The sequence below is a fragment of the Staurois parvus genome, unplaced genomic scaffold (assembly GCF_062004578.1).
Source record: "Staurois parvus isolate SC_StPar_1 unplaced genomic scaffold, SC_StPar_1.0 ptg000286l, whole genome shotgun sequence".
Lineage (NCBI taxonomy): Eukaryota > Metazoa > Chordata > Amphibia > Anura > Ranidae > Staurois > Staurois parvus.
This window is the reverse complement of record NW_028318082.1, coordinates 622,077-644,453: the sequence shown is the minus strand read 5'-3', so window position 1 is coordinate 644,453 and position 22,377 is coordinate 622,077. Positions and strand designations below refer to the sequence as shown.

At 40.4% G+C, this 22,377-nt stretch overlaps 1 protein-coding gene across 1 annotated transcript in view; it reads left to right on the top strand.

Moving 5' to 3' along the window:
* The window catches only part of CSF1R (colony stimulating factor 1 receptor), a 129,868-nt gene that overhangs the window by 87,601 nt on the left and 19,890 nt on the right, over positions 1 to 22,377 (top strand). Inside the window, exons 11-16 of the mRNA XM_089682129.1 lie at positions 2,003 to 2,129; positions 7,399 to 7,503; positions 9,718 to 9,828; positions 16,121 to 16,277; positions 20,122 to 20,201; positions 21,021 to 21,142. Of these exons, the coding sequence (XP_089538255.1) occupies positions 2,003 to 2,129; positions 7,399 to 7,503; positions 9,718 to 9,828; positions 16,121 to 16,277; positions 20,122 to 20,201; positions 21,021 to 21,142 (702 nt within the window). The remainder of the gene's footprint in view (positions 1 to 2,002; positions 2,130 to 7,398; positions 7,504 to 9,717; positions 9,829 to 16,120; positions 16,278 to 20,121; positions 20,202 to 21,020; positions 21,143 to 22,377) is intronic.

Sequence of the window (22,377 nt, the reverse complement as noted above, 5' to 3'; positions counted from 1 at the left end):
CATTCCCCAAGACTTAGGGGATGTAATGTCTTAACGTTTGTCAGAATGTCATAAAGTTCATGTAGCTGGAAAATGTATTGGAATAGGTATTGAAAGTACAGTAGTTGTAATATAGCTCATGCAGCTGAAAAACAAACCAGGCAGTTGCAAAAGACATTTTTTTAAACAGTTTAAGTTTAGTGCAGAAGAATATATTGAAACAAAGGAACAGGACATTAAAATATAATCCATGTTCAATACACCAGAGTCCCGATCTTAAGATAACATTCTCATAGTCTATATAAATGAGCCTCTTGATGTATACAAGAATACATTTTACATTTGGATGTAAAGAACAAATAGAACAAATAGTGGAGGTAGATAGAGAACAAATATTGAGATTCAATTAGTAGGTTTAGGGTTGTACTGATCAACCTGTAAGGTTGTCAGAGTTGTCATACATGTCATCTTTGTCATAAACAGTATATTCATAAATCAGTTAAACATTCATCAATGTCTTATATGTGTCGGAGAAGATGAAATTAAACCAATCTGACCAAATTTTATGCTATCTGGTTACCTTATCTGTCATGGTTAAAGTTTTTTCCATCTCATGTATTATTTCCACTTCTCAAATCCAGTCTTGGGATTTGTGAAGTTTTCCAAAACCTTGGGATTAGTGTCTTAGCAGCATGTAAAATGTGTCTCAGTAGGATCTGTTTTCACTGTTTAAGAGAATATCCAGAGATACAGTATGTAGTAAACAACAAGCAGGAGTCAGCTTAATTTTAGTTTCTATGATATTATACATTAAGTCACATACTTGATTCCAGAAATTTGATATCTGTAGACATTGCCACCATATAGGAAGCATTGTGCTTCTGTCTGACCCACATCTCCAGCAGATATCATTTATTTGAGGAAACCATCTCTTTAGCTTGTCTGATGTGGCATACCATTGTGTTAATATTTTATAAGAGGTTTCTTGCATTCGAGCACTAATGGAGTATGTGTAAGTATGCATGCTTTTTTCCATTGATCTTCATTAAACTCTGTATCAGAGTGATTTGAAGTTGTCTCAGTTTTCACTCTGCTTTAATTGGAGCAAGGAATAAGCCAAAGAGGTGGATTTACATGTTTCAGGCCCTTTAAGACAGATTTTTTTTCTAGTTATGTAAGAGGTTTAGAGAAAAAAAGTCTTCTGTTTATTGCTAGTTAGATAATTGTGTATTAGAAAGTACGTCCAATATGGGATACTCAGGTTTCCACAGAATTCCTGTAGTTCTCCTCTTGATTTCATTGATCCTGAGCTTAAACAAACTGTCGCTAACAAAGGAACACCCTTGTTGGTGATTGGGATCACATTAGTGTTCATGCCGGATACAAACTACGGATTATTAGCTAATGGAGTCAGTGAACCAGAGGTATTAGCTTTGTGAAAAACGAATTATTTTGTGTCATCAATTGTTTCAGGTAAAAGGACTGTGATATCTATGGCAAGAATGTCAATGGGAGTTCAGTATGTGACTGCTCTAAGTATACCCAATGTTTGTTTTTAAGACAATATTGTATGTTGCTGGGGGATCTCTGTTTGTCTCAAGGATCGTAATTAAATTAAAAGTCAGTAAATGTAGTACTTTTCTAAATAGGAGTGCACTATATTTTTCAGTCCTCTCCTTTTTATTATTAGGGTTATGAGTATTTTGTAAATAAATAATAAAAAAAATAAAATAGATAGAGGTGCATTTTCCTAATAGCTTTAATTTACTATACAAGAAAATGTTCCTAATTTGTTTTGTATAAAATAAGTAAAAACTGAATATGTGAAATCCTGTAGAAATCTAGCTTGATCTTCTCTAGGATCACGTCTTGGGGATTGGTTAGAGATAGAAATGAGAGCCTAGCTGCTGACCTTTGACACAAAATTGAAATGTGCATATTATTAATTGCACTGTTTAGTCTGTTTAGACTACACATCAGTACAGTGTTTAATATCACTCTCTTATGTTTCCTCACACAACAGAAACCAAAGTTTGAAGTTCGCTGGCAGATTGTTCAAGTGTCTGAAGGCAACCAATATATTTGCATTGACCCAACACAGTTACCATACAATGAGAAGTGGGAGTTCCCAAGGGCAAACCTGCAATTTGGTAATTATGAAATAATAGATACTTGTTACATTAGGGGTGGAATAAAGGTAATAAAACTGTGGTTTTTTTTCCATTTTAGTAACGCAGGGGGTAACGACTGTTTGTATCCATATACCTATAGGCAATGTCAAAACAATTTATAAATATATTTATAATTTTATTCAAAATTTTATGTTTAAGGGCCTCCTTTGCTGCCATATGTTTGAGCAAAAATGTGCTTATTTCTATATACTGTACTTACTTTGCATTTAATACTGACAAACTCTATAAAGACCCTTTATTTCCGTGCCCAGTGGTACCCATGGCCATACTTGCTGGTGTATGTGAGAACAAAATTTAAAGGATAAGTTTACCTTTTAATAAAAAATAATAAATGCACATTTTTTTGCAGGTACAAAAATGTGCATTTACTATTTTTGGTTTCTGGATTGTGTAAAGCATTGCACCAGTGATCAGCAGATTGCTGATGCCATGAAAGTCTCCTGCAGACATGTGCAGATACTTACTGACAGGGTTACTCAATGAACCACCACAGACCTCCACAGCACTGTGGAAGTTCATTGAGATCTACAAGCTGACAGCCGGAAAGGTTGTGGGAACTTGTAGAGTTCTCATTCACAAAATACTGTGAATGAGTGACGTGGTCAGGTGGGCAAAGCAAAGTCGCCTTTTTTAAAAAATTGTGACAACTAGCAGGGGGAGAAGATCCCCTGTAAGCTTTCACAATAGGAGATTGAGGGGGGGTGTCCCTGAACATGGGTGTAACATGTAACAAGTTACGATTGGTGAACTTATCCTTTAAAGTAGCATTCCGGGATCAGTTTAACTAATCTAAAAACTGCCCCCACTTCCCCTTTAACACCTATACTAACTACCTTGTGAAAGAAAGATGTATACACTTACATATTCTTAGGCTGCTTCGTTCAAGTTATATCATCCTCCCTGTTTTAACCAGCTCCGGCTACAGAGGGGAGTAGATAGAGACCTGACTGTCTGGAATGCTTGATTGGTGACGCCACCCATGGACCTACTATGGACCAATTGGTGTCTGTAGTTTCTCCCCTGAAGCTGCTGATAGCTGACAGAGGGGAATCAATCATGTGACTGGACTGTAGCAGTCTGAGAATAGGTAAGTGTAAGTGCATCTTTCTTCCACGGGGTAGTTAGTGTTAAAAGGGGGGTGGGAGCAGTTTTAAGGTCAGCTAGATCGATCTCAGAATTCTACTTTAAATGAATGTTCATATCACTATACCTAAAGACAACTGAATACAGCCAGAGTATACTGAGTCCCTTATATTCCATGGCTCAATGGAAGCTCCCAAGACCACACCTGCTACTATATGTATGCACAAAGTATAATTGTATGCCTATGGCTATGAACATAGGCAATACAAATAAAAGTATTTACAGCCAAACTCTAATAGTCTCCTTATACTCCAGGGCTCCAGAGCAGTGACCATGGCTGCCTTTGCTAATAAATATATATATATATATATATATATATATATATATATATATATATATATATAAAACAAAAAATAGTTCAGCTGAAAGTGATACATTTGTTAACAAGTGTACATACACTATATTGCCAAAAGTATTGGGACACCTGCCTTTACACACACATGAACTTTAATGGCATCCCAGTCTTAGTCCGTAGAGTTCAATATTGAGTTGGCCCACCCTTTGCAGCTATAACAGCTTCAACTCTTCTGGGAAGGCTGTCCACAAGGTTTAGGAGTGTCTATGGGAATGTTTGACCATTCCTCCAGAAGCTCATTTGTGAGGTCAGGCACTGATATCAGATGAGAAGGCCTGGCTTGCAGTCTCCACTCTAATTCATCCCAAAGGTGTTCTATCGGGGGGGGGGGGGGGTTGAGGTCAGGACTCTGTGCAGGCCAGTCAAGTTCCTCCACCCAAAACTCACTCATCCATGTCTTGATGGACCTTGCTTTGTGCACTCTTGTGCAGTCATGTTGGAACAGGAAGGGGCCATCCCCAAGCTGTTCCCACAAAGTTGGGAGCATGAAATTTCCAAAATGTCTTGGTATGCTGATGCCTTAAAAGTTCCCTTTACTGGAACTAAGGGGCCAAACTCAGCCCCTGAAAAACAACCCCACACCATATTCCTCCCTCCACCAAACTTTACATTTGGCACAATGCAGCCAGGTAAGTACCAGTCTCCTGGCAACCACCAAACCCAGGCACATCCATAGGATTGCCAGACAGAGAAGCATGATTCGTCATTCCAGAGAACACGTCTCCACTGCTCTAGAATCCAGTGGCGGCGTGCTTTACACCACTGCATCCAACACTTTGCATTCCACTTGGTGATGTAAGGTTGAGATGCTACTGCTCGGCCATGGAAACCCATTCCACGAAGCTCTCTACGCACTGTTGTTGTGCTAATCTGAAGGCCACACAAAGTTTGTAGGTCTTTAGCTATTGTCTCTGAAAACAGTTGGTGACATCTGCGCACTGTGCGTTTCAGCGTGCGCTGACCCAGCTCTGTCATTTTAGGCAACCTACCACTTTGTGGCTGAGTTACTGTTGTTCCCAGTTTTCACTCTGTTATAATACCACTAACAGTTGACTGTGGAATATTTAGTAGCAAGGAAATCTCACGGATGGACTTATTGCACAGGTGGCAACCTATCACGGTACCATGTTTGAATTCACTGAGCTCCTGAGAGCGACGTATTCTTTCACAAATGTTTGCATGCCTAGATGCTTGATTTTATACACCTGTGGCCATGGAGGTGATTGGAACACCTGAATCCAATGAATTGGAGGGCTGGCCCAATACTTTTAACAATATAGTGTATATGATTTTAATGATACATGGCAAAAGATAAGCAATTATATTTTTCCCAGAGTTGCAAAATATAACACTGAATAAAGTGTTCCTAGTGTAGGCAGACTGCAAAATCCTGTAATATTTTCAGAGCAAAAAACTGGAGTTTATTTGCTAAAACTGGATAGTGCAAAATCAGGTGGACTTCTGCATAGAAACTAATCAGCTTTCAGGTTTTATTGCCAAAGCTTACTTGAACAAGCTGAAGTTAGAAGTTGATTGGCTACTATGCACAGCTGCACCAGATTCTAAGTGAACCAGCTTTAGTAAATCTCCCCCACTGTGCTGGAATCAGATTCAGAATATAATAACCAAAAAAAAGAGCAGCAACACTGTGTGTTATAAATATATATGGGAGAGAAAAAAATATTCAAAATGCAATCAGAAGGATATAATGATGCATACCATCCTAGTTTCCAGGGTAAGCATTCTCTAACTTGCTCACACCAGCTTTACAGGTAAGGCAATCCCAAATGCAACAAATGCACTACATGGAAGAAAAGAGCAAGTACCCCACCTAGTGTATTAAGAGGGATCATGCTTTATTAATAAAGAAAAAACAGTCCCAAACACATCTGGTGAGTGGTGTTTTATCAAAGGGGCCCAGGCTGATGTGTAAGCGGCAGTCTCTTCCGTGAACTGTGGCCATAGGTGAGGTAGCGGTGTGGCGCTGGGCAAAGCAACTGAAGCCCTGCCGGGGCTGTATTTATAAATACACTGCATTATATTTCCTTAATAATCTAATGAAGCTGCCTATGTGAAGTAGTTCATAATAAAAATACAATTCATATTGATCAATAGTGACTAAAATACTCCAATAAAGTACTTAAATAAGATCATTCATACCAATTACATTAAATAACTCAATCATAATTCAACTGTGACATAAATAAATAAATATTCAATTGTGACATAAGTAAATCAAAATACTTAAATTCCAACAGGTGTGGATAAAAAAAATTGTGCTCAGTCCATGCATCAAATAACAGCGTAACGTGACTTGTGCTTCCAATCCTCACTGCCGTACATGCCACCAAGAAAAAATATAAGCCGTAAGAGGCTTATAAAAACGAAGACCTTAAAACCAAGGTCTAAGAGTGCTTTATGAGAAAACCCAATCCTGGTTGGACGGATCAGCAGTTACAGCTCCAGTGGCAATCAGACTTCAATTCGATAACTCTGGACCCCAGCCAAAATTGTGTAAATTGTCAGCACAATTTTTTATCCACACCTGTTGGACTGTATTAGATGTATTTTTATTTATTTATATCACAATTGAATATTTATTTATGCATGTCACAATTGAATTATTTATTTATGCATGTCACAATTGAATTATTTATTGTCATTGTTATGAAATACTGTATCTTATTTAAGCACTTTATTTGAGTGTTTTAGTCACTATTGATCATTAAGAATTTTCTTATTATTATTATTATTATTATTATGAACCACTTCACATAGGCACCTTCATTAGATTAATATAGTTGTGTATCGATCTAACATCTTTAACAGCACAACACATATAGTTTATTGCCATTTTTTCATGTAGTTTGGTGAAAACACATAGTGAGTGCAGCTGTTGGTCATTTTATTTAGTTGATTTAATTAATTCACACTTTTTTTTGATTATTTTTTATATATATATATATATAAATATATATATATATACATAGTGCAAGATAGTTGTTTCATTTAATATATTTCCTTCCCTTTTTAAGTTTCTTGCCTTATGGATTTGTAAACCTGCTATCAATACTGTGTACCTGTACATGGTTATTATTTATTTCAGGTACTTATATAGCACTGTCAATTTATGCAGTGCTTTACATATATATTGTACATTCACATCAGTCCCTAACCCTCAAGGAGCGTACAATTTAAGGTCCCTAATGTACATACAAACTCTAGGGCCAATTTAGACAGGAGCCAATTAACCTACCAGCATATCTTTGGAGTGTAGGAGGAAACCAGAATACCCAGAGGAAACCCACGCAGGCACAGGGAGAACATGCAAACTCCAGGCAGGTGGTGCCATGGTTGGGATGTGAACCAACGACTCGAGTACTGCCAGGCGGAAGTGCTGAGCATTTAGCCACTGTGCTGCCCCATCCTATTCCGTTATTGTTCAGAATGTAATAATAATATGTTCTTTGTGTGCCTTGTATGTAATAGGCTCCATAGCCTCAAGTATCTCATGGGTTGTTGTGAAGGAAGTTCTGCTTCTGCATGTACCTATTTTCAGCACTGTCTAAATCAGCACACCTGCACTTTTTTTTTTTTAGCTTAGCAGGACAATTTTGCACTTCCACAAAATCTTGCTGTGCTTGCTCTTTTCTTGTGGTTTGTGGGAAAAAAAGAGAAGTGTGTAGGTTGCAAAGCTGATGGAAATTTATATATGTAAATCACGCACAGGAAAGACCCTTGGAGCCGGTGCATTTGGCAAAGTCGTGGAAGCGACAGCCTTTGGAATGGGGAAAGATGACTCTGCCCTCACAGTAGCTGTAAAAATGTTAAAACGTAAGTATACAATACTTGGTAGAGTATGACTGTGCTGTAATAGCAGCTGATATATCAATGTATTGAAAATTTATATTGTTAGAAGTACTGCAATATTTCTGGAATATTCCATAGAACAAACTTTGTGTCTAATATAAAATTAAACATTTTTAAATACAATACAATTATAAAAAATATAATACCTATCTCCTGATATAGGAGAAGTCAATGAACTTAGAGTGATTGTAAAGGCAGATTTTTATTTTTGAAACAACAAACATGTCATACATACCTACTCTGTTCAGTGGTTTTACACAGAGCAGCCCCAATCCTCCGCTTCTCTGGATCCCTCCTGACACTCCTGGCCCCTCCCTCCTGCCAAGTGCCCCCACGCAAGTAGCTTGCTATGGGGGCATCTCTGCAGGCTCACTCCTGAGCTGCTGCTTTGTGTGTCCATTCAAACACAGACGCGGCTTTGCCCTACCCCTTCTCTCTCCTCATTGGCTCACTGACTGTGTCAGTCAAAGGACAGCCAATCTTTTGTGCAGATCACTGGATTGAGAGGGGGCTCAGGTAAGTATTAAGGGGGGGGGGCATGAAGGTAAAAGACCTTTAGCCTTTACAACCACTTTAATTCCCATAGATGTTCCTTCTCCACTACGTTACCAAGAAATCAATCATAAAACGAAAAGTCTTGCTGGTATAAAGAGACTTCTAGTGAGGCTGAAAATTATTACTTTTCCCAGAGAAAATCCCACTTTGGACTCTGATGCTGACCATATGTCTCTATATGTCCTAGATTGTAAGCTCGAAAGAGCAGGGCCCTCGATCCCCTCATGTTTTGCATTGTATTGTTATTGTTCTGTCACATGTTCTGTCCCCCTCTGTAATGTACAGCGCTGAGCGAACTATTGGCGCTTTATAAATACTGTATAATAATAATAATAATGGTGAAGATAAGAAGCAAACTTGTTAAAGCGGAGCTGGAGTCAAATCTGAAAAAAATACAAGTCAGCAGCTACAAAAATTGTAGCTGATGACTTTTAAAAACAGCCACTCATCTGTCACCAGCAATCCTTTCTCCCCAGCGCTGGCATCTTCAGTGTGGGCCCCCAGCTGTGACAGATTGGGGCTTCACAGCTCATCACATCCTGACATCTGTCAACATGCATCCCTGGAACAAGCATACTGTAAGTAAGTGCCAAAACTCTCGCTACTTGTTCTGGATCAGTGAATCCGACACCATGGCAGCTCAAGAGCTAGCATTTCCCAAAGGAGAGGTCAGCGATGGCAACTCTCATACTTTTCTCATGACACTTTAAGGAGATTTTCTAACTTCCTGTGGTTTCATTGAGATAGGAAGTAGAAGGAGACCTCCTCAGCAATGACACGGGCAGGGGCGGACTGACCATCTGGAAACTCGGGCACTGCCCGCAGGGCCGGGGGCCCCATGAGATGCCCCTGGTACCTTTTTCATAGGCTTTTTTGAGTTTGGGCAAGGACACAGGGGCCCCATGATTCCCTATTGTCCGGGGGCCCCATGAGTTGTCAGTCCGCCCATGGACACAGGCAATAAAAGAACTTAAAGTGGTGTTCCACCCAAAAGGGGAAGTTCTGCTTTAATGCTTTGTCCCCTGCTCCCCATTAAGGATTGGCACCATTGGGGAGCAGGTACCAGAATTTGACAGCTGCCCGCTCCCACTTCCGCTGCGATCGCCTAAGGCGATTGGAAGTGGAAGTTGTCCTCCCTCCCCGTAGTCTTCTGGGACAAGTCCCAGAAGACTACGGGACCATTCACAAAGAGCAGCACTCCTCGCGCATGCGCAGTGGGCATCCGGCTGTGAAGCCACAAGCTGTCACAGCCGGGTGCCCACACTGAAGATGCCGGCGCCAGGGAGAGAGGACTGCCGGTGAAACCAACGGTGGTGAGGACACCGCTGGACCGAGGGACAGGTAAGTGGATGTATTTTTAAAGTCAGCAGCTACAGTTTTTGTAGCTGCTGACCCTTTTTTTTTTTTAGGTGGAACTCCACTTTAACTTAAAGTTAATCCCCACAAAATGCAAAATTGAAAAAAAAAAAAACGTATGATGAAGACTTATTTAGGTTAAATAAAAATAAAAAAAAATCCTGCTGCCTCCCTTGTGTTACTAATTCAGTCTTCAGAAAGTGACTTGCTTATCTTGTTTTGTTGAATATATCATGAGTAAAAGATCCCATGTATGATATTGTTTAGCCAGTGCACATACCGATGAAAAGGAGGCTTTGATGTCGGAACTGAAAATTCTCAGTCACTTGGGAAACCACCAGAACATTGTTAACCTTCTGGGTGCTTGTACATCTGGAGGTAAGATTTGTGGGCTTAATTCTATAAATGTTGCTGGTATTTTGTTTTAAAATCTCTGTCCAGGCAAGATTCAAAAATAGTCCTGTGGAGACGCAAGCTCTATATGTAAAACCGTTCAAGGTGAGTGGCTCATTACAGGCTTCAGTGCAAAATCCTTGGGTGCCAGTCTGGTTCGTTGCATAGTTGCATAGTTACACAGTTACATAGTTAGTCTGGCTGAAAAAAGACAAAAGTCCATTCAGTTCAACCATAGAAAAAAAAGTTATAATTCTATACCCACAGTTGATCCAGAGGAAGGCAAAAAAAACCCCAGCAAAGCATGACCCAATTTGCTCCTGCTGGGAAAAAAAATTCCTTCCTGATCCCCTGAGAGGCAATCGGATATTCCCTGGATCAACTTTACCTATAAATGTTAGTTTCCAGTTATATTCTGTGTCACAAATCACTGCACTCCAGGCTGCAGTAACTTTTTTTAGTTATTGGATAGCAGCAGGGGGTGACTTTTGACCTGAGCTGAAGGCCTCATACACAGAGGGCATTTTTGCAGCCACTTTTAGGGGCGTCAGGCATTTTTTTTTACTGCTTCCAAACAGCCCTCCATGTTATCCTATGTGTCCATGCACACATAGACTTTTAGAAGTTTTCAGTAGCAATAGCCTTTACCAGCAGGGAAAAAAACCAGGAGGGAAAAAAGGCCAGTGCATCCAGGAGCAGCAGTGTTTTGGCAGAAAAAACGCTTGCTGCGTGCAAACGCGGCTAAATGCGTGTTAATGCTAGACGCGTTTAGTGCGTGAGCGTTAATTCATTTCAATGGTCAGAATAAATTTTCATTCTGGCCAATAAAATGAGTTAATGCCCATGCGCTTGACACTTGTAAATGCACCTAAACGCTTGTAAATGCTTTAGACACTCTGACAAGCGTCAGGCGTTTTTTTCTGCCAAAATGCTGCTGCCAGGAGGAACATTTTTAAAACATCCTGTGTGCCTGAGGCCAAAAAGTGCTTTTTCAAAGAGAGTGTATCTTTAAATTATATCTAAATATTTTTAAGCACGTTTAGAGACTGGAAATGCAGCTTCTTTATCTTTTCATTCTTGCCTATGTTCCAGTTTAATCCTGTGACATTGCTGCTGTCCCAGGTTTCCTGTTTCAGTGCGGCTCATTTCTCTTGCAGCATTTCTTGTATGCAGGGACTAGAGTTGTGTCTCTCTACACTGTTTGCATCAATAGAAACGCACAGCCCCATAGCCTAGCATAACAAGGCACTTCCCTGTTCCTCCCTCCTCTAAGCTAACAGACTGGCTGGACACTACACTGTTCACTGTTAACTCTTTCCTGTGAAGACCAGAAGTTCAGGAAAGCAGCACAGAGAGAGTAGGAGTCAATAGCAAAATTATAAACTGCCAAGTGCTGGAGTAAGCATTTTAAGAAATATTCTACTGGGGAATGTTTGTTTTATTCCGCTTAATTTGCTAACCGCTTCTGTGCTGCCATACAGCAGAAATACTGCTACAGAGCTGCATGGGTGTGTAAAATCACGCATATATACGTGATTTTGCAGTTTCGCCATTCGTGGCCTCAGCTGTGATTTACCTGGTAATCTCTGAGAATTACCGAAGGGAGAGAGACCTGTGTATAAACAACAAAGATCTCTCCCCTGTCAGTTCCTGCACACTGCTTTGTATGGCTCTGTATAGTAGAGCAATACAAAGCAGTGTGCTTGCAGTGGAAAACACACACACAGCACACAGTTAACCCTTTGATCGCCCCACATGTTAACCCCTTCCTGCTCAGTGCCATTAGTACAGTGTCAGTGCTTTTTATTAGCACTGATCACTGTATTGGTGTCATTGGGATTGTCAGCTACACCAAGTCAGGTCCCCCCCAGTGTCAGAATGCCCGCGGCAGTCCCGCTATAAGTCGCTGATTGCTGCCATTTGTAAATGCTATAACTTCCACATAAACCAATTAATTTACACATATTGAGATTTTCTTTTAGCAAAGACATGTAGCAGAATACATTTTGGCCTAAATTTATGACGCAATTTGATTTTTAAAATTTTTTTACTGGACATGTTTAATAGCAAAAAGTAAAAAATACAGTTTTTTTTCTCAAAAATGTCGGTCTTTTTTTGTTTATAGCGCAAAAATTTTAAAAACGCACAGGCGATCAAATACCACCAAAAAAAAAGTTCTATTTGTGGAAAAAAAAGGCCATAAATTTAATTTGGGTGCAGCGTTGCATGACCGCACAATTGTCAGTTAAATTAGCACAGTGCAGTATCCCAAAAAATGGCCTGGTCAGGAAGGGGGGTAAATCCTCTGGAGGGCAAGTGGTTAAACTAAAACACATCGAGGGTTTAATACTACTTTAACTTTTCTCACACGGGAACCTCTGTTACCAGTACAGCTGCGCTTTCCAGTGCGGGCTGCGTGCCATTAGAACTAATGGCACCTGCCTGCGGGTTTGCATTCCTCTGTGCGGGTGGTGTGGCTGCATGGATTTTCGTGTGGATCCGCAGCGGCACCACCCGCACAGATGAACCTAGCCTCAGTGGTGTTTATAATTCCATTTTCTGGATTAGAATTTTAATTGTCGATCTTATAGTCATTTTCTTTCTGTGAATGACAAAACCAGTGGTGTATTTAGGTTTTTTGCTGCCCTAGGCAACACAAAAATTGTCGTCCCCCCCACCCTGACACCCACCAACACCCCCCTCCCCCATGAAGAGAGAGAAGACACATACCTTCACAGCTCCGGACATCCCTAGGAACCAGAGTCAGGCTCTGTATACACCATCAAGCAGCTTCAGCCCCCCTCAGATCCCACCCAGTCCCCATGCTATGTGTGTCCCCTTTTCCAGGGCGGAAAGCAGTGCTGCCCCCTGAAAGATGCCACTGCCCCCCTGAAAAATGCTGCCCTAGGCAAATGCCTTGTTGTAAATACGCCCCTGCACAACTCTTGTCCACAATGTTCTGACCCTTCCTCCTGGCTACTGCTGCTAAACAGGTATAAAGTGATATAGCGTCTATTGTTTTCAGTTCTTGTGGAGGAAGTGGCTGACTACCTCCCCGCATACTCTGGCAACCCCACCCTTCCCCACCCATGCGAGAGAGGAGACACTTACCTTCACAGCTCCGGACATCCCCAGGAACCAGAGTCAGGCTCTGTATACACCATCAAGCAGCCCGCAGCCTCCCTCAGATCCCACCTGGTCCCCACGCTGTGTGTGTCCCTTCTTCCATCCCTTCTTTCAGGGGGGAAAGCGATGCTGCCCCCCTGAAAAATGCCGCCCTAGGCAAATGCCTTGTTTGCCTTGTGGTAAATACGCCCCTTGTCCACAATGTTCTGACCCTTCCTCCTGGCTACTGCTGCTAAACAATAGAGGTATAAAGTGATGCAGTGTCTATTGTTTGCAGAAGCGGCTGTCCATGTCCACATCAATGCTGTCCTGGCCAGCTTTACGCATCTAAACTTCTGATTAACAGCAACAGTGGCCCCAGGCCACCAGACTGGTGCAAGGGGTGAAGGGACTGTAGTGCCTTGACGGATTGCAACATTAGCTGACTGATGGAAAACACTCTTAAAAATGTGATTTGTTAACTAATAGTACACTGACATAGTGCTGTCTCTACACTATAATTTTCTATTTGCATCATTCAGGTTTTATATCTACTTTTAGCACAGCACAGTCTTAGTCTAATTTTTTATTGCTGTGGTGCGTGAGGTTTTCCTTGTAGAAATGTCCTTGGGACTTAACAGGAGCTCTTGCTTCACTTGGAGCTGCCGACAGAATGCATTAAAAGGAAGTCGGAGCTGGAGTTCTCCAAGACTTACTGTCTCTGAGTCAACACTCTGCTTCCATCATAAACCCCTGGTGCTTAGACACAGCCTATACATGGCCTTACGTGCCCTTGCACATTTTGAAAATGGTTCATGGAAGCCAATCCCAGTAAATCAAAATAAACTGACAGGCTATACACATTAAGAACTTGGCTCTAATTACTGAGATAGTACTAATCACATTCCTACTGGGCTCTTAGTTTATGTTTACAAATGCAGTAGATATACAATATAAACCATTGGCTGTCTAATAAAAGATAAGCGCACTATTATATATACAGTTCGCCTACCTAGCTTGCCTAGCAGCCCTGACCTAAAATATCTGATCCTCACGTTTCTTGGATGCATACTTACCAGATTTGACAGTGTTGGCCCTCTACGACGTTTACAGCCTGTGGCATAAATCTTCTTTGCTACTGGAAATACAATAAAAGCAGTGTATGCTGATGTTTATGATGCTGTCTACCAAACATCTGCAGCCAGCAGCAAGGAAGATTTTGACTGCAGGCTATAAACATTTCCAAAGGCCAAGCTTGACAGATTTTAGTATATAAGGCAGGCCATACATAAACCAATTTTGTTTTGTTCAAACTTGACAGGCTGGATGTACATAAATTAATGGGTAGATCAACGTCTGTACAACCAGCCATTCCCTGCTGAACTGGCCAAATTTTGATCCATGTATGGCAGGCTTAAGCATCTGGGAAGATGCCTAGATAAGGGAGCTAGACAGGCAGGATAATTGTTCTTTATTGGAGAGCAAACACATTTTTTGGAAGTTACCGACCATACCTCTTACCTTTTTGAGATGAGAAAAAGAAACACTGTTTAGCACAAATACATAGACAAAGGGCATACCCTGGCTATGCTCCCTGTTACAATTAATCAGCAGAAAATGATTGGTCAAAGTCACATGTGCTTTTTTTTTGCCAACATTACTTTCTTACACCACGTAAATTCTTAGGAATTCTTAGACGGTCTTATACTGCCACCTTCTTGTTTAAGGTAGTTCTTCCTTTCACCTCAACCAGGACATTGTTCTTTTGTTCTTCTATCTGGCTCCAGTTCACCAAAATGAAAATTCCTTTCCATTGTCGATGTGTTTCGAGCTGCGTACGTCTATTCAACAGCCAATACTTTGTTCAGGAAAACTGAATCCTTATGTAATTTCAGATGGACCTCATTAGGGTACCCCAGCTTCTCAATCCACCATCTCTTGGTGCTTCAGGAAGACCATCATCCAAACTTATGGACTTGGGTGCCACCCTTTCCTGTCAAGATACATTCTACTAGATTGTGTTTTCTTTTTCATAACTTCTACCAAGTGGATATTCAGGCCTCATTTGATGTGGACTTTGGATGCTGGGCCTTTCAGGCAGCTCTTTGATCTAAAATGAGTCCTCAGTTTCCTTTTGTTTGTTTTTTTTGGGTCTGCTAGCCTTTGTTGATATGTTGCCCATCCCTCAGTTGGACTGCTTCTGAGAAGGAAAGTAGGATTTTTGTACTCACGGTAAATTCCTTTTCCTCAAGTCCTCTTTGCTTTATTTTCATGTTATCTATAGTACTTTGCTACAAAAAACTGAGACATGATGGTTGTGGGTGGGATTATTCTGTGTTGGCTAATGGTTTTTGTTGCCAGTGTCCATTTCTCCTGTAGGCAGCAGTATAAACTGACAGTCTGAGAAATAATTGTTATGTGCCTCAATGGACTCCATGGAGAGTAACAAAATTATATTTTTCTTTATTCTGGGCTATTCAAAATAACAAATGTAAAAAAAGAGGGTCAAAGGAAGCCAAAGATGGTCATAGGGATGTGTAGCAGTTGGGAGCTATCCCATTGGTATACAGTAGTGTGTTGAGAATGAATGACACTCCAACTCACATATACTGTACAGCAAAACTCACCTGCGCTATAGTGCACCATAATGCGCTGGGTTGTGCTGCATTGTTAATACAGTTTGCAGGTACATTTTTTATGCATTTAGGATGCCTGGTAGCCTATTAAAATGAATAGTTTCCCTTAACATAGCTTGCCTGACTGCATTTAATTGTGTTAACGTAACATACAGGGTCAACCAGGGGCGGACTGACCATTTGGAAACTCGGGCACTGCCCGAGGGCCCGGGGTCAGTAGGGGGCCCCATGAGATGTCCCTGGTACCTTTTTCATAGGCTTTTTTGAGTTTGGGCAAGGACACAGGGGCCCCATGATCCCCTATTGCCCGGGGGCCCCATGAGTTGTTAGTCCACCCCTGGAGTCAACAATCCTCAATTTGCAGATGACCAGTTTTGCTATGCTATGCATGTTGCTGTTTACAACTTTTATTTGCAGCAGCGTTGTACAACTCCAGATTAGATTGTTGCCTTTATATTTAATTGACACTGATCTGTTGTATCTACAAACACACACTGACATAACATTTGAAGCAATGCTCATATTTTTTGTCCTAGGCCCAATTTTGGTGATCACAGAATACTGCCCACATGGTGACCTTCTGAACTTCTTGAGGAGAAAAGCAGAGGCAATGAATGATATTTTTACAGCCTGTCTGACTGATTCCTCCGGCAACTACAAAAACATCTCGGTGGAGCAAAAATATGTGACCAGGTATTCTTTGAAATGTCCATATGTTAGTAGTTTATATGGATATTGGTCAACCAGCCTTACTTTTTAAAATGACAAAGAGAGACACCTTTTAGTGCAGTATGTAGGCAAGGATACTCCCCTACCATGCTCCCAGTTACACAGACCATGGAGAATAATTACACAAAACATGATCGGTTAAACTCACAAGTACTTTTTTTATATCATCTTTTAAATGACAAATGCAATAGTTTAGAGGTTGGATTAAAGTTTTAGTGCAGTACAACACTTTTGGTACATAAATTATTATTTTTAACCAGTTCCCACCTGACCTATAGACAAATGACGGACAGGCAGGAGTTCTCTTGTTCTGGGTGGATGTCACATGACTTATCCCCAGAACGCACCTCACACGGGCCCCACAGGCTGCGCTGTGGCGCGATCTGTTACCTGCTGTGACCACTAGACACAATTAGTGACAGATCACTGTACTGGCCCACTGTCGATACCATGTGATCGCTGTGGCCAATCACAGCAGATCACATGATAATTGTACACAATGGATTGCTTTTATGCATGCTGTCCACTGTGTTCTATTGTGTTGCCCGCTGTGTTTGGTCACAGTGATCACATGGAACAGACAGGGCAAATCACAGTCCATCTGTACCATATGATTAGCTATGGCCAATCACAGCTAATCACAACAAAACACACTGAATGAATGCATTTTATTTGGTAAAAATTATTGTTTATACAAGTGAAAGCAATCATAATGAGTAAACAAAATTATCCTGATCACCTCCCTAGAGTAGTACAATTTTACTATGGTAACATTGTATTGCACGTGTCACAGTATGTAAAGAAATTGTAAAAATAAAAATTAAAAAGTAATAAAAAAAGCAAAAACATTTTTTTAAAAATTCTAATTTTTTTTAACATACTGTCAGCAGTCAGTGTCCCTGATCACCGCCACACCAGTTATATGATGACACTGTACTGCACTGGTGACAGTATGTAACTTAAAAAATTGACAAACTTATAAAATTTCATTTTTTTAAAAATTGTGACAAAAAATTACTTTAAAAAACACTCCATGCCTCTTACTAAATACCTTGTACTGTCGACTTTCCAAAAAGGGGTGATGTGGGGGATATTTGTACTGTCCTGGTGTTTTCGGGCCTCAAGAAATGAGATCAGCCGTCAGAACATCAGGACTGACCAATTTTCAGATATATATCCCATAGTTTGTGGACTCTATACCTTCCTACAGACTAAATATTATATACTGATTTGGGTAATTTTTACCAAACAAATGTAGCAGAATACATTTTAGCCTAAATCCAAAGAAAGATTATTTATTTGCAAAATTTTATAACAGAAACAAAGAAAACATTTTTTTTTGTTTATTTAGCAAAAAAATAAAAAAACTCAGTGGTGATTAAATACCACCAAAAGAAAGCTCTATTTGTGTGGACAAAATGATAAAAAAATTTAGTTTGGGTACAGTGTTGCATGATCAAAGTGTGACAGCGCTGAAATCTGAAAACTGGCCTGGGCAGGAAGGGGGTGAATGTACCCGATATTAAAGTGGTTAAAGAAGTCTATTCATCAGACAATAGAAGGGACAACTGTGGAGAGAGATATTTGGTTCAAAATATGGGACAGTCTGGAAATATATTATTGGCTTTCCTTGTAATGGTGGACAAAGACCAATGATAATGTGTAATCATTTCCAATAGCTTACAGCAGTTTAACCACCTTCCGCCCGCCCTATAGTACAATGACGGGCGCAAGGTGGTTCTCTCGTTCTGATAGGTCGTCATATGATGTCCTACCATTCTCACTGCGCATGCACGGCTCAGGGAGCGCGCAGCACGGCGATTGCCGGTGCGCTGTGTCCCTCGGACACAGCGGATCACGGAACGAGCTGAAGATGTCGGCTCGGTCATGTGATCAGCTGTGATTAACACATATAAACACGGAAATGCCGGTTATCGGCATTTCTCTCCTCTCGAGCTGTCACGCTGACAGCTTGAGAGGAGAGGAGAGCCGGTAATCGGCTTTCCGCGGAGGGGACATGTACACTGATCATCAGGGCACTGATGATCAGTGTGCCCTGATGATCAGTGTGGCCCCAGAAGTGCCACCTGTCAGTGCTCATCAGTGCCACGTGCCAGTGCCCATCAGTGCCACATATCAGTGCATACCAGTGCACATCAATGCCACATATCAGTGCCCATCTGAGCTGCCTTTCAATGTCACCCATCAGTGCCAGTCAGTGCCACCTATCAATGCCAATCAGTGCCACCTATCTGCTGCCAATCAGTGCCACCTATCAGTGCCAGTCAGTGTCCCCTATCAGTGCGCATCAGTGCCATTCAGTGCCGCCTGTCAGTGCCAGTCAGTGCCGCCTATCAGTGCCAGTCAGTGCTGCCTATCAGTGCTGCCTATCAGTGCCATGTATCAGTGTCATGTATCAGTGCTGCCTTTCAGTGCCCATCAGTGATGCCTGTCAATGCCCATCAGTGCAACCTACCAGTGCCTCCTCATCAGTGCCACCTATCAGTGTCCATCAGTGCAGCCTATCAGTGCCCATCACTGCAGCCTCATTAGCGCACATCAGTGAAGGAGAAAAATCACTTATTTACAAAATTGTATAACAAAAACTAAGAAAAAACGTTTTTTTTTTCAATATTTTCAGTGGTTTTTGGTTTGTTTAAGAAAAAATAAAAATCCCAGGAGGTGACTAAATACCACCAAAAGAAAGCTCTATCTGTCTCAAAAAAATAATAAAAATTTTATATGGGTACAGTGTTGCATGACTGCGCAATTGTCATTCAAAGTGTGACAGCGCTGAAAGCTGGAAATTGGCCTGGGCAGTAAGGGGGTATAAGTGCCCTGTAGGCTAGTGGTTAAGGAAAGCTAAAGCCCAAAACTATTATTTTATGAAAAAAATGTAATCTCCATTTAGACACTTGTCACCAAAACTAGTTTAACATTAGAAGACCTCTTCTCTATTCCTGCTTGTTTTTGTAACAGCTGGAAAGGTATGGATTTAACAACCCAATCTCTCCTGGTGACAAAGGTCACCAGGAGCACCAGCATTATCAACTTGTTTGTTCTAAGACATTCCTGAATGTATTTTTATAACAAGTTAGGATGGATGCCCCCTTAGTAGAAACATGAATTACAAAAACACAATGCTTTGCTCACAACTGAAAGAATAATTATTTTAGTTAAATGTACATAAAGAAATTTATCAACTTGACTTTCAAAGTACCATATATAATTGAGATCACATCATTCTTAAAATGTTAGTGTAGCCACCTTGCCCTAAGCGGGAGTGTCTATATAAATTTAGTGGTGCTAAGGTGTACTTTAATACAATAGCTTTCCTAGCATACAATAAAAGAAGACCTAAAAATGTCCTGGCTGTATGAGCGGGGGCCAGTGGTTCCACCAGACTCAACAAGCAAGTGACTGAGATGGTAGTCACTGCTAAAATGAAACGTGTTATATCCGACCAGAATGATTGCATGTCTGGGCATTTCCATAAACACAATACAATAACCTCCAGGCTCTTGGAGACACCTTCAACGGTGTGCAAGGGTGGAAGAGTATATCATGCATGAACTTAAAAGAGTTAGATAAATCCTGTGCAGTATTTTGAATTGTAGTAATCTGTCTCTGGAAGAAACCAATTGAAGCGACAGCACATAGTACCTTGAAAGTCCCATATTTCAGTTCTTTATGTGTATTTAAGATATTGGTACACAGCAACTTTTTCAATTGAATGTTGTCTGTTTACATTTTTGTATAACTTTTATGTGTTTTGCTTCCTTGCTATTTTATTCATGTTTATTTATAGCGACAGTGGATTTGGGAGTGAGGGCATGCCCACTTATGTTGATATGAAACCAGCAACCTCCAACAACAAGTCAACACAAGGTATGTTACTTAGGCATATTACATAAGATAGATAGAAAGTACAGACCTGTAAGGAAATATATTACCTAAAGCAGAGGCTGATAAATACTGACTTGTGTCTGTTGGGCTCCCACAGGGATATAAATCTTTCTAGCATTCCCTGACATATATTATGCCAACACCAAGTGGAACATGTAGAAGCATGTCATGATCAGGGTGGTTCCCTCGGAGTGTTGCAAGCTACCCTTTACCAGCCTTTTCTATAGTACAAGAAGGCAACATCCTGGGCCTTTCATTGCATAAGGGAGTTTTTTTTTCTACTGTTGCATTTGGATAGTAAGGGGGATAGTGATTTTTTTTTCTATCAATATAGGTCTCTCTCGTTTTTTTTGCACTCTTTATTTATATTTTTTAAATACAAAAACCAAGAAAAACAGAGGGAACAAAGGAGGCATCAAAAACAGACTGATCAAATAGAACAAAATGATCCATGTAATATAATTGAAGCCTAAATAGTTACGATTTGCAATAACGACCCTAAGGGACTCAAATAGGAATACAGTCCAAAGAGCACCATAGAGATGATTAAGGGGCCAGACAAGTGTCCATGTATCCATAAATGTTATTATTGCATCCTTTTAAGAAGCCAGCTTTATGTCACCATGTTAAAAGAACCAATAACATGTTGTAGCAAACAGTTCATAATCAGCTAAAATACAACACCTGGTCACTGTGGAAATCATATAACTGGAAATGCTTTACAGCTGCTAAAGAAATAGCTCCTGTACATGTTATAGTCTTCATGCACTCAAGCTATAAAAAAAACCCATTATATTTCAGGAAATTCTTTAGTGAATGAAGTTGAGGACGACACAGATGATTATTTGCCTTTGGATCTGCATGATCTTCTGAACTTTTCACTTCAAATTGCACAGGGAATGTCATTTTTGGCCTCTAAGAATGTAAGTCATCATATCTAACACTTAAAGGATCGTCTGATAAAACATGCAATGGACAATGCAGTAGAGAAGTTAAAATAATTTATTGGTAAACATTTCAAAGGTTCAACATAACTAAGTAACTGAAGCATTGTTGCACAGGATGGGGAAATTTTATGCTGTTATACAAGGGAGCCTACCTGTTGAGTAATACCATTGTGTGACATTGAAGCTAGCCTTTCCCTAGTCTGAAATGGCAGATTACACAACAAAAGTGTCTACACTAAGCTACTTTGAACATTCTAAAGCACTTTGATACAGCTTATATGCAGAGTAGTGAGAAATGAAATGTATAACTAAACAAATTATAAGCAACTCAATGCATTTAGACATCTAGACATGCTGAAGACGACTTGCTGGAGGTCAAACCGAGCATCAGAATGGGAATGGGGAGGAAAGGGGATTTCAGTGATTTTGAACATGGCATAGTTGTTGATCCCAGAAGGGCTGGTCTGAGTATTTCAAAAACTGCTGACCTTTTGGGATTTTCACACACAACCATCTCTAGGGTTTACAGAGAATGATCTGAAAAAGAGAAAATATTGAGTGAGCGGCAGTAGTGTGGACGAAATGCCTTGTTGATGTCAGAGGCCAGAGGAGAATGGGCAGAGTGGTTTGAGATGAGGCAACAGTAACTCATGTCAATATGGACCAAAATCTTTGAGGAATGTTTCCAACACCTTGTTGAATCTATGCCATAAAGAATTAAGGCAGTTCTGAAGGCAAAAGGGGGTCCAGCCCAGTACTAGTAAAGTGGCCGGTAAGTGCAGTCAACTGTATTTGCAAGTCTTGATTTATCCTTGACTCTGCACTTTGCTGCACCCTGATACCTCTTATTGATGCTACATTATAATAGGCTTTCTTAGAGACAAGCTCAAGTTTTACAAGAAAGTGAAGGTTTTGAGTTACCTCAATCAATGGATGTATTGATCATTTTGATATGCAGACCTCCCTGAAGGTAGAGTCTGCATTTTTTCAGCTTAAGCTCAGCTTACATTTGTTAGGTTTGTGACCAGTTTACTTATTGAATATGTTCTTTTCGATAGTTTGTATTACAATTTAGAAATGCAATCAACATTACATACCAGAATGTCTGATACATCAAGCCAATACACCAGAAAAAACAAACGGATACACTTTGTAAAATAAATAATACAAAAATATAGGGGGAGATTTACTAAAACTAGTGCACTCAGAAT